Source organism: Rattus rattus, chromosome 14 (assembly GCF_011064425.1).
Source record: "Rattus rattus isolate New Zealand chromosome 14, Rrattus_CSIRO_v1, whole genome shotgun sequence".
Lineage (NCBI taxonomy): Eukaryota > Metazoa > Chordata > Mammalia > Rodentia > Muridae > Rattus > Rattus rattus.
The window spans coordinates 75644062-75656250 of NC_046167.1; the positions used below are offsets into that span (position 1 = coordinate 75644062).

Genomic DNA, 12189 nt, shown 5'->3' on the forward strand with positions numbered 1-12189 from the left:
GGCATGAGGTCTGTATGTATGACTATATTCTACACAGTGTGTACAGAGTGTGCACAGAGAGGCCCATGCTGTGCAAATGAGCTGATGTGTGATATAAAAGCCAGGAGCTGCTAAACTCTCTCTCCTGCCTTGGAAGGTATCTTTTCCTAGAGTCTCATGCTTTGTTTGAGTCGTGTCTCAGTCCATCTCTGCTCCAGGAACAAGAATCATTGTTGGTGCCCAACTAGCCCTGCTACTTGTTGATACCAAGGTTAGTTCTAATGATCAACCAAGGAGTAGGGTGACTAAGAGTTTAGGTCAGTTGATAAGGTACTTGCATAGCTTGCATAAAGCCCTGGGTTCCATGCCCAGTAAGTTCTAAATCGGGTGTGGTATTAATTCAAGGCCATCTTCAACTACACAGGGTTAGAGTCCAATCTATGCTTCACCAGACCTTATCTAACCCAGGTAGCTACAAAAGAGGACTTCAAATGTTTTAGCATAGAGAAATTAAGCCAGCCTTTGGAAATAGGGCAACACTGCTTGAGAGTGCTGCAGACCTCAGGCCTGATGTTCTCTGCTCTATCAAGCCCCATCTCAAGCCGTAGTAACACCAGTGACTAACTTGTGACATTTGCAACAAATTTTAGAAATAATAGATTTCCATTGGAGTGGAGAAGAAGAAGCTATAGGAAGAGTCCAGGGGTGGGGCGGGAGTTGTGACCTAAATACATCATATTCATGTGTGAGATTACCAAAGAACAGATAAAAATATTTTAAAGGGGGGAAAAAACTCCAAAAGAATAGATTTCTCTAGGAAGCCTAACAAAGGGAAGATCTGCTGCAGCGGACAGTGATAGAGGTAGAACGTAGACAGACAGGGGGCAGATTGAAAGATACTTAAGCAGAGAAAGCCCAAGGACTGACTGGCTTCCTGAGATGAGTCCTTGGGGAGAAGAATGAATATACCAGCAGATTCTGCTGTCACTAACTGGGTCAGAAGTTAAGGACTGGAGGAGGAGGAGGAGGAGGAGGAGGAAGAGGGGAAGGGGAGGGAGAGGGGGGAGGAGGAAGAGGGAGGGGAGGAGGAGGAGGAAGAGGGAGGGGAGGAGGAAGAGGGGAGGAGGAAGAGGGGGGAGGAGGAGGAGGGGAGGGGAGGAAGATGAGGAGGAGGAGGAGGAGAGGAGGGGAAGGAAGATGAGGAGGAGGAGGAAGAGGGAGGGGAAAGGAAGATGAGGAGGAGGAAGAGGGAGGGGAAGGAAGATGAGGAGGAGGAGGAAGAGGATGAGGAGGAGGAGGAAGAGGGAGGGGGGGGAGGAGGAGGAAGAAGAGGGAGGGGGAAGGAAGATGAGGAGGAGGAGGAAGAGGGAGGGGGAGGAGGAGGAGGAGGAAGAGGGAGGGGGCAGGAGGAGGAGGAGGAGGAGGAGGAGGAGGAGGAGGAGGAGGAGGAGGAGTTGCTGACTTGATGATAAAGACATCCTCTCCAGACCTAGAATATGAGGCATCCAGAGATCAGCCAAGGGACTAAGGTCAAGCTACTAAGTGGGCCTGAGATTCAAACCATTTGCTCCAGGCATATGCTGATAGGGAAAATCCATCGACCTGTTAGATTGCAGACCTTTTTAGCAACTCTCTCTTTTCCTAGGCACACAGCCCTGTAGGCTCTTTCCCTGAACAGAATTGTAACCAGGTATCCTGCAACCTTGTAGCTTTCGAAGTTGAGCTCTCTTTTCCCATCAAGACTACTGGCCTGCCTCTCCTCCCAGTATTGCCTAGATCCAAGGCAGCTAGTTCCCACCAGTGCCTTTCTAGTCCCCTCTTGGGACTAAAAGTTAGGCAAGTAGAAAAAGGTAACAGGGCCAGAGATGGGGTGGTGCTCAGTGCTCCATTCTGAAACAGCACCATATTTTTTGGTATATATCTGAGGTTTAGTACAGAAGGCACTGAAAATACAGTTGCTAGGAAACAGGCTTATAATCATGTGGCCCATGCCTAAGAGACCCTGTTGATTAGCTAGGCATGACGACATTAGTCCTCTAATGGCAGGAGGACCAAGAGTTCAAGGTCATTTTCTCATAGTGATGATGGGGCCAGCTAGGGTGCCCGAGATCTTCTCAAAATAAGTAAATAAATAAAAATTTAAAACTACCAGAAGCTGGTGAGGAACAACAGGATGATAGGACTTGTCCCCTGAAGGAAACCAAATCTTTGTCCTATTATGGATCTATGCAACAAAAGGAATTAAAAATTATATTGGAAAGCTGCCAATATGCCAGGAGATACAAACTCAAGCACTAAGTATTACATGCACTAGGTAGGTGCACAGAAGCAGAGGCACACATTGGCTACCAAGACAAGGTCTCCTACTCACTGCTATCCCTGAGTCTCTGCTGCAGGCCACGGGAGAGCAAAGTGAGCAGAGTGAGGCTCAAGCAAGGTATAGAGAGAGTCTTTGTTAACTCCTTTGTTAACTTTCCAAGAAGGGCTAGGGACCCAGTGATAGCATTTTTTTTGCGGGGGAGGGGGACTGGAAAAGGCCCACTGTTGATTCCAGATTTCCCAGCCACAAATTAAAGACTGGAATCCCACTCCTCCCAGAACAATGGGAACCAGGACTCATTTACAAGCAAAGGACAAGGCCAGAGATTGGCAGGCAGGGTGCAAAAGCATGGGGGTTGGGGGTGTGTTTGAGGGTTCTAAATAGCTTGTGTTGGAAGGAGGGACAGAAGAGTGCCTCAGTCTGTCTTGGGGTATCTCCTGTATAAGGCTAGTCAAGAACAATGTAATGACCAGGGGAGGGAGGAACACTCCAGTGTTGAGAAGCCAAATTCGGGGGGTGGGAGGATGGGGGTGGGGTGGGTTGTGTTGGTCTGTGCTAGCCTGACTTAATGGCCTGGCCTACTTACTAACTAGCCCTGGTGTTCATCTGCTCCCAAGAACAGATACTGCTGCAGGGCCTTCCACTCAGGACAGTGGTGCTTCTGGGAAACTCTCAGGTAGAAGAGAAACAGAGTTGGAGCAGTTATTGCCAATGTAGGGAGGGCTGTGTGGTTTCTTCCTCAATAAAACAGATAACACCTGCCCAGGAGAGCTCCAAGGCAGACTAAACGTAAAAAGCACTTGAAATGTTAAACAAATGGCAAAGTAAATGCTCAATAAATGTGAACTGATGCAGTTATTCCCCAGCCCAATCCCCTTTACCCTCCCTAACAGAGGAAATGAGAGGTTTACTACAGCGGAGGTCCCTATGTTTCAACAGGCTTTGGGGATGCAGTGTGGAAAATGGATTAGAGAGGGAGGAGGCAGAAGCCTGGGAACCCAGGGAGAAGTCTGCAGGCATCCAGATGGGAGGTGGAGGGACAGAAACTCAGGCTCTTGGCAGTGGGATTCAGGAAATATTTCAGAGACATTCTCTCCAGGACGTGATAACAGGTTGGGAATGGAGGCTTGGCAGAAGGCTCTGGCTTTGAGGGAAGCATGAAGGTGGGAGGGCAGGGAAGGCAACAGCAAGGCCTGTCCTAGAGGGTGTGTGGCCAAGGATTGAAGGCCCAGCCAGCAGGTCCAACAAGAGCAAGGGCAAGGCGTGCACCGGCTTGGGGAGTGCTTCTGGACGTGGGGGGCCGCTTCCCGGGGCAGCTGGCTGCGGAATCTTAGGTGGAGTTCGCCAAGGTGCTAAGTCGGATTTCCTCCTGGGCCAGCCTGCTGTGTGTTTGCGAGGCTTGCCTGCCTAAGTCCCCAGGGCCCTCGCTAACACTGCGCCTGGTCCACCCTGCCAGTTTCCCACTTCCTTCCTAGCTCTGCTCTGCATCTCTGTCTAGGTGCTTGCGGGAAGGGGGGCGCCTTCGTCTGGCAGCTTCCCAAGACTGAGCGTTGGGGATCAGTTGAAAGTGATTTAGACAGCAGAAACCTGCGCCTCCAGGATTCAGGATTCAGGATTCTAAGCCTGAGGTCCACTCGCCCAGTCAACTGTGCCAAGCTGTGCCCCGCGGGGGTCCCCACCTGCTCCCGCCTATTGACTGTCCATATACCTGCTTGGACTCTCGACCGACCACCCGCACTAGGCGACCCTCCCCTCCCTCCTGTTAGGATGCTATAGGGACTCCGCCGGATCGCTGTCAGGAGCGGTGTCATCCCTGCTTCAGGGCTTAGGCCCTTTGAGCTCCTGCACCACAAAAGCTGGACCACCCACAGCTTCACGCTGTGAGGGACGCGGGAAGCCGCCTGGCTTGTGGCTGGTGGCAGATAACGCGCCCCTCACTGGCTTGAGCTCTGGAGTTTTCCGTAGCTACTGCCAGAGCATAATTCCATTAGCCTTTCTTCTCTTTTAGGGCAGATTCTCTGTCCTGCCAGGGGGGGAGGGAGAGCAGTAGGCCCCAGCTCAGGCTTTGTGGTTCCTTTCCGGGCGTTGTCAGCCACCGGAAGTACACAGAAATCCTCATTTGGGGCTCACAGTGTCTGCAGTTTGTCTGCAGGGTACGGCCAAGCTCAGTTGGCTGAGATCCATCTTGTTGCAGGCGGAAAAGGAAAAGCCCAGGAGTTCCACCTTGCCCAGCCTCGAAGGTCAGCAGACTACTGAGTGGCAAACCTATTCCTGGGCTGGTTTTGATTTACCCCACAAGCTGGGTGTACCCCCAAATGCCCAAGAGGTTAATCTGTTAACTGTTCTTAGTTTGACTAAGCTTGCTCCCCTCCTATAAGGCCCCTCTGCTCCCTGGGGAGTGGAGTGGGTTTGGAGGCCTCCAAAGACTGGAAAGCTCTTGGAAGCCCATTTTTTCTTGTTTCCATCAGTGGGAGTGCCTCACAGGGGTTGGGGAGGGGGCACTGATTTCTGCCAGTGCAAGCACAGCTCCCCCTCTCCAATATGCTCCTGCAGCAAAGTGTGAGTGACCATGGCCCTGGAACACAGGCTCAAGTTATCTCAAATACTGTGTTCCAACATGGTAACACAGACTCAAGAGGTTCTTACAGTAACAGAACAAAGAAAGTAATAAAATATTCCAGTGTGTGTGCGCACATGTGAGAGAGAGAGAGAGAGAGAGAGAGAGAGAGAGAGAGAGAGAGAGAGAGAGAGAGAGAGAGGGGACTGACATTTCAAGTGCCAGTCAGTCTCAATGCCAGGAGCTATTCAGACACTTTACAGACAGGACCTCCTTGCCTTTACCTATCTATAGCTGTCACCTACACGACTATACCTGTCACTGTACCTATCACAGACCAGAGAAGCTGAGAAAAGGTACTAAATAATCTAATTGAGCACATTTCAGAGTGTGTAAACCACATATATTAAATTCAATGAAAGAGGTTTAAATTAAGATCAAATGTTTATTCATTTACATTTACTTAAGAAATACAAAGGTAGGCTATATATCTTTATTTATATTTACTAAATCATAGTAATGTGAAAAGTTCAGGCATTGCTATCCTGGCCAAAGATAGAAATCATCCCATTTCTTTAGCACCATAGCACACAAACACTGAGTGGTTATAAAAATCAGCATTTTTAACAAATACCATATATTGAGTCCTAATTATTGAGTCTTAATTACAGCTTTTATCTAAAATAATTTTATAGCAATAGAACATAATTCCAAGGAAGAAGGAAAAACAGTAAGTTCTCAATGCCAATGAGGAGAGTGCAGTGGCTGCCACTTGACTTTGGGACATTCTGGAGTTTAAAAGTGGAAGGCTGTGTGCTGGTCTGGTTCAATTCTGTTATCTTTCACATAATGAATGGGCATGCACAGAGCAAGTTACTCATGTAAGGCCTTGGATTTACAGAGGACGGAAGACCCCCAGTTAATAATAGTTAAATTATGACAAGTTATAATGATACAATTGCATTTGTTTGGAAGATCAAATCTGGGGCAGGAGATGTAGCTCAGTTGTCTAGAGTGCTTGCTGGTATGCATGAAGTCCTGGGTTTGACCCCCAGCAGTGCATAAACTGGGTGCTGATGATTAAAACAGATATTAGGAAAAGACAACCCAAGATAACATGCTAAGCTGATAAAATGACGCTAAAGCAATAAGTTAATACACAAGTTTGCAGACAACTGTTCTGCGTGCCCCACACACGAACACACACAGCCAGGGCCAGCAGCTCACTGGTATCTAATCTAATGGCACGTCCACGCCCTACTCTCTCTCCCTACTGCTTATGCTTTCATCATCAACATCTGAGCTAAATGCCTTCCACAAGAACTTCTCGTTTGCTTTCCAAAGGGAAGCTTCCAGCTCCTCTTTCCTTTTGGAGGCTGTGGTGCGGGGTGCTTTGGTACACAGTGTTTCTATCACTGCCAAGTCAGTGAGTTTGCTGAGACTGTCATCATTCTGCTCATTCAAGATGTCCCAGAAATCTTTTGGTCTCTGCTTTGCTTTTGCCACAGGTCCTGAAGGAACGTTCTTTGGCAGCTGTGTGGGACCTTCCCCATGGCTTTTAAAGAGGTCGTTAAGAATAGAGGTGTCACCAAGTAAGCCTTCTGTAGGAGTGCTTTCTGACACTGGGTTTTCTACTCTTTTGTTTCTCAGCTTGAAACATAGTCTGTTCCTTGAACTGCCTGCTCCTGTGAGGTCCCACTGATGTCCTGGGGAACTTTCTAGCTCTGTCTCTAGGGCTTCAGACTTGCTGTCTGGACAGAAGAGTGTCATGCTATCCTTGGGTGTGTGGTTGTTTCTCTCACTGTAAATCTCCTGAGTAAAGTTGACAGGTGATTTCTTAATCTCTGCACCACTAGAAAATGTGTCTTCTTTATGGGAACCATGATTCTGAAATCTGACTGATTTTCCTTCACATATTTTTTGGTTGTAAACTTGAGACATTTTGTTGATGGAATCATTACATGATAAAGTACTATCATTTGAGGGCCTTTCTTTTATAAGAGATTCTTTTCCTTTAGATTTGTTCCTCACCCTCTCTTCTTTCTCATGGACAGATTTCATCAACTCTGAAGCAGAATCCACAAAGAACTCCTTTACCTCCGGGTGCTGAAGACTGTAAAAGTCCCTGAGCATTCTCTGTCGCTCTTCAGATGTGGCGCTAGTAACTTGTTCAGCAAACTCCTTTACAGACAGCTTGTAGAAAGAGGCCATTTCTTCAAACTGCTTTCTAAAGATAAGTCAGATTAAGCCAGTGGTCATTTTTTTTAATAATACATTTACATTTTATTTTTAAAGAGTTTAACAGGAAGCTGTTGAGATGGCTCAAAAGGTACAAGTGACAAGCTGCATTCAGTCCCTGGAGCCTATGTAATGGTGGAAAGACGGTCAACTCCACAAAGTTGTCCTCTGGCCTCTACATAGGCTTTGTGGCCCATGTGCCCGCACTCACTGCAATGGAGTTAAGAATGGCTAATGTGCTCCTTAGCAGTGACAGGAAACACAAAGGTAAGCAATGTGCCTCATCCCTCTGGAACATCAGCTTAACTAGGAGAACATGCCTCTTCCCCAGTGCTACCAGAAACCATCTTTTAGCTCATTAAATCATCAGCTTTTTAGGTAACTCTGATTTATACTATTATATATTTCCTGGGAATTATGAGAGCTCAGCAGGCTACTCTTCTAGTTAGCCAATTTATGACTAACATGAGAATCATCATTTATACAATCTATTTTTTTGAGAATCTATATAGCACTCAAGTCCCATAGAATTACACTGTTAAAGATTGGCTTTGATAAATGGAAAATTCTAGAAAAATTAAATTTCCCCTTCCCTTTCACAGTATAGAATTTCATGAAGTTTTGTTGAGCTTAAAAAACAAACAAACAAACAAAAAACTCTATAAGTGTGGTTCTTTTTCCCCACTGATTCACCTTTAGTGCAGACAGCTAATCCTGGACACCAGATACTACTTTCTAAGCATGGTGGTGCACAACAGCAAGCCTAGTCCTCAAGTGGCAAGAGGATGGAAAGCTTGAGGTAGGGTGGGTTATGTAGGGTGACCCTGTCTCAAAACCAAAGGAAGCAAATAAGCAGAAAGAATAAGATGTTATTTGAAGAAGTGGATTGCCATCCTTGAGTAAGATACTAACAGACACTTCAATATGCAGACCCATAAATGGGTTTGGTAAAGTGGAGGTAGAAAATTATTTACGTTCCTTAAGCCACAGACTGCTGCTTTTCACAGGGGAGGATTTGGAGTCTGAATTGTACCTATTCCCTAAACACACTGAAGTCCAGTGTGAGAGCACTGGCAGAAGGACCTACAGGACTAACATACGGTCATGGGAAGAGCACGAGATCCCCAGAGTTACATCTCTCTAGGATGAGAGAAAAGAGAACTAGCATGATGCTACTTCTACAGTCTCAGTTTTGAACCAGGCTTGGTAGAACAACACGCTTATGATTCCAACATTCTGAATGCGAAGGCAGAAGGACTGATTCTCAATCATCCTCAGCTATATGGTATATTTGAGGCCAGTCTGGGCACCATCAGACCCTGTCTTATCCCCCATCCCCACTATAAAAATAAGATCGAGTGTATTTTTTTGCTGATGCTGTGTTTGGGCTTTAAGTTGTAAGAGCTCAGTGTCTGTAGATTTGTCTTCAGATAAAAACCAAAACCAGCACTGCAGCACATATTAAAGGCCCCACTCCCTTTACACAAGTCTACATTTCCACAGAGTCCTGTTATGTCCAAGCACCACTGTACAAACTACACAACAGCAAGACAGACCGATCCTGGGCCTCACCAAGTTCCGTCTGGCTAAGGGAGTCAAAGCAATACAGTCAGTGTAGAATCTCATGATGAAGGGGTAAATTCAGCTCCCCTGGCACTCACAGTGGATACCTAAGTACTTGCAGGTAGGTAAGGAGGGTAGGGAGAGGTTCTCTGTTGTCACCTCTACCTGTCAGGTAAGGATGAGCCAAGAAGCACTCAAGAACTAGTTCTCATGGGACCTATTACACACCAGAACAGGTGAAAAGGCAGAGCTGCCAGCAATCATGGGTCTGCATCGTTAGGTTTTTAAGGCTGAATTTTCTCTTCATATAACATTCTTAGGGTAAAACAAGGGTTTTTAAATGTAGGAGCATTCTAACCACTGCTTTTGTGATTTCCTGTTCATTTGTCTCTGCCTCCCAGGCCAGGTAACAGTCTCTTGTGGTTGTAGTGACAGCCTAAGGTGAGTGTCCACATTCTTTTGTGGCTGAGAGGTGTTCTATGGCTTCTGGAGCTCATGTCTTGTCCTATGTTCTACAGCTGATCAATAGTCTACAACAATATATTTCATTCCCCCCCCCGCCCCCACCTCAATTTCTATCCTGGAAACTGCCAATGTTCTTGTTGGAATGCAAGCATGTTCTTAAATGGTTCTGTTCTCATGTCAAATAAAGCAACAGGATGCTACTGTTCTGCCTACTACTCATCACCAAATCCATTTCCAGGACCCAGTAAGTATTTGTACTTATTTATAAAGATTTAGTAACCAGTGGGCTATAAGGTGATATATTTAATTTATCCAAGACTTGGTGATCTCTCAGCAGATGCCAAAGTAACTTTATCTCTGCTGTGCTAAGAAAACACATAATCTCACCTGTGACCCTGGGGCAGGTCACCCCTGGGAGGAGTGATGCTTCCATGCTATTTAACCCAAGGAGCCATTGAATGAATTGCCTATGGCTGCCCCTTACAGAGTGATTTTTGGCCTTCCTAATTCTGAATTCCAGAATTTTCCTAATTCTGGAACTTCAATAGGATTTTCTTTAAGAATTTAAGAAAATGCAATGAATAATAGAAACATAAGGTAACCACTTTTATGAGAGTAGCTTTAAGACAAGGGAAAATAAAAACCAAGTTAGGAATCTATAGCATGTCTATCAGAAGTCACGATGGCTAATATTTCAAAGACTTTTCCTCATGGGAAGGATCTGAACTGTACCTGACACCCCCATGTCATTGCCTTGCTTTCTGAGGCTGATGTGCTGACAGCCCTAGAAGTTTATCCCTCACCTGCCACAACAGACTGACTATGATGGCAGTAGGAAGGGGTGGAGTGTCCAGGCACTCTAATTAGTGTCCTGGAATTCTAATATTACTCTTTATCTTTCTCTAGCATGAAAAATTTCCTCTCTGGGTTGGGTAAGAAAACAATGAAAGGAAGCAAGAAGAAATCCCTGCTATACCTGCTTCCTTTTGAACAGACACCATTATAGGGACCAGACCCATGTTTCTTTAAAGACTGGGGAAATGTAGTTAGTCTTCTAGAAGAATCACTGACAACAATAAAAAAGCATTCCCTGCAGAAACCGCTGTTGCCAGGCAAGCCTGCCAGGCAGAGTAAGGTGCTGCCTCATGCCAGCTCTGTGGGTTACTCCTTTTCCAGGCAGCTCAGGAAACGACTGTGAGCAAGAGAAGTACAGTTTCCACTGTCCACAGAGGTCATGAGAACCGGGCTGGTCGTGCCATTCTTGGTGACATTAATAGCTGTGTATGGAGACCCCCCTAGCTCACTCGTTTCTTCACCTGACCCCTGGGGACAGCTTCAATCCCATGCTTGTCCCATATTCCTACATCTCTGTGATCTCACAATTTAGGAGTGAAGGCAGGAGACTCATAATACCAGCAAAGTCCAGGCCAGTCTGAACTACCAGTGAGATCCTGCTTCAAAAGGATTTGCTTTTATTTTTTAATTACAAAAGTTCGTGTTTTCTGAAGTCTGGATGTGAGGTATGATTATACAATATACATTTTATTATGAAACTGTATTTCTTCTGAGAATTGGCCTGAGGTCTAGCCACAGACAAACATACCTGCGGATTCCTCTCGGTGTTTCTCCAATGATGAAGGTAGTGTGGTTGGTACGGTAGACATCTTTCTTTTTCTGGCTTACAGGGTGGGATATATACAGAGGAGAGGAAATGCGCCCATCACTTGGTGGCTGGTCTTTCTTTGTAGGTATCACTGCATTTGCATTCACCTTACTTTTGTATGTCTGAAAAAAAAAGGAAGTACAATCTAAGCCTGAACAAAGCCGTTTTGGATTGATAAGACAAAGAATGTCACACTTACTTCCCAGATACTTTTTACAGTGAAGCAGGCCACATTATCCAACTAAAGCAACTTTTGGAGGATGGTAGTGTAGGCCAGTCAAAGGAAGAATACAGAAAAATGTGGTATTGCCTACTGTCAGGATTACAGTTGACAAACACACAGGCTGACCCCTATTACCCTAAGGATAATAATCAATGATTAAATGAATGAGGCTCAGAATTGCTGAGTCTAGGCCAGGTGCAGCTGTGCAGACAGGAGTAGAGAGACGGCCCAGTAGGCAGAGATTCTTGCATGAGGCCCTATGAGTGGATCCCACAGGGCAGGAGAGAACCAACGCCAGACTTGTCTCCTGACCTACATATGTATGTTATAGCACACACACATGGTCCGTTAATAATATTTAAAAATAAAACCAAAAAAGTTCACCTAATTTTTAAAATTTTGTATTTTTCTAAAAATTATGAATCAATTTTTCTTTAATTTTACATAAGCACACAAACTAGAAAAATAAACTATTGGGTAACAAAAGGAAAACCAGCTTTTAAAGTCCTACTTCTCAGCCTCTGTTAGGCTAAAGAATATTCAGTATTTTAAAATATTGTCTACAGTTTGTAAGTTATAAAGAAAACCAAACTTACTTTACAATAATTTTATGGCTGTTTGTGAATTGACAGTAGGCAAGGAATCAAATGCTATATCTACTTCTAATCTCAATGACAAGTGTGACCAGGTGGGAAGTTCTATTCCATTCCAAAAATAAAAATAATAGATACAAATTTACAACAACAACAAAAACATATTTAACTTTAAAAGTGAGAAAAAGCAAGCCTGCTAGGTTCCAAAAGCAAAGAATTGAGAGAGCAACCACAGGTTAGCACTCTAGAACACAGCCTGATGACCTGTAAAGGAGCTGGGGGATGAGCATGATTTAATGCCCTGAAATAAAAAACCAAAGAAAGAGGCTGGGAAGACAGCTTCACTGGCAAAATGTCCACTGCACAGGTGTGGGATCTGTACAGGGATCTGCACTGGGCTGGCTAGATGGCTTGATGGGGTGAGGTACTTGCTGCAAAGTCTGATGACCCAATTTTAATTCCCAGAAAACACTGTGGATGGAGAGAACCAATTTCTGAAAATTACTCTCTGACCACTGTGGCACTAGCACACACACACAAATGTAACTTAACTAAATTAAAAGTATTAATATATCTACTAATCAAAGA

General features: G+C 45.2%; 1 protein-coding gene across 1 annotated transcript in view; it reads right to left on the reverse strand.

Moving 5' to 3' along the window:
- Positions 1 to 5277: 5277 nt before the first annotated feature.
- Ercc6l2 (ERCC excision repair 6 like 2) overlaps positions 5278 to 12189 on the reverse strand; it is a 94346-nt gene continuing 87434 nt past the window's right edge. The window contains exons 18-19 of the mRNA XM_032885275.1: positions 10726 to 10907; positions 5278 to 7083 (exon numbers count right to left, since the gene is read on the reverse strand). Coding sequence (XP_032741166.1) covers positions 6114 to 7083; positions 10726 to 10907 — 1152 coding nt within the window. The 3' untranslated portion in view covers positions 5278 to 6113. The remainder of the gene's footprint in view (positions 7084 to 10725; positions 10908 to 12189) is intronic.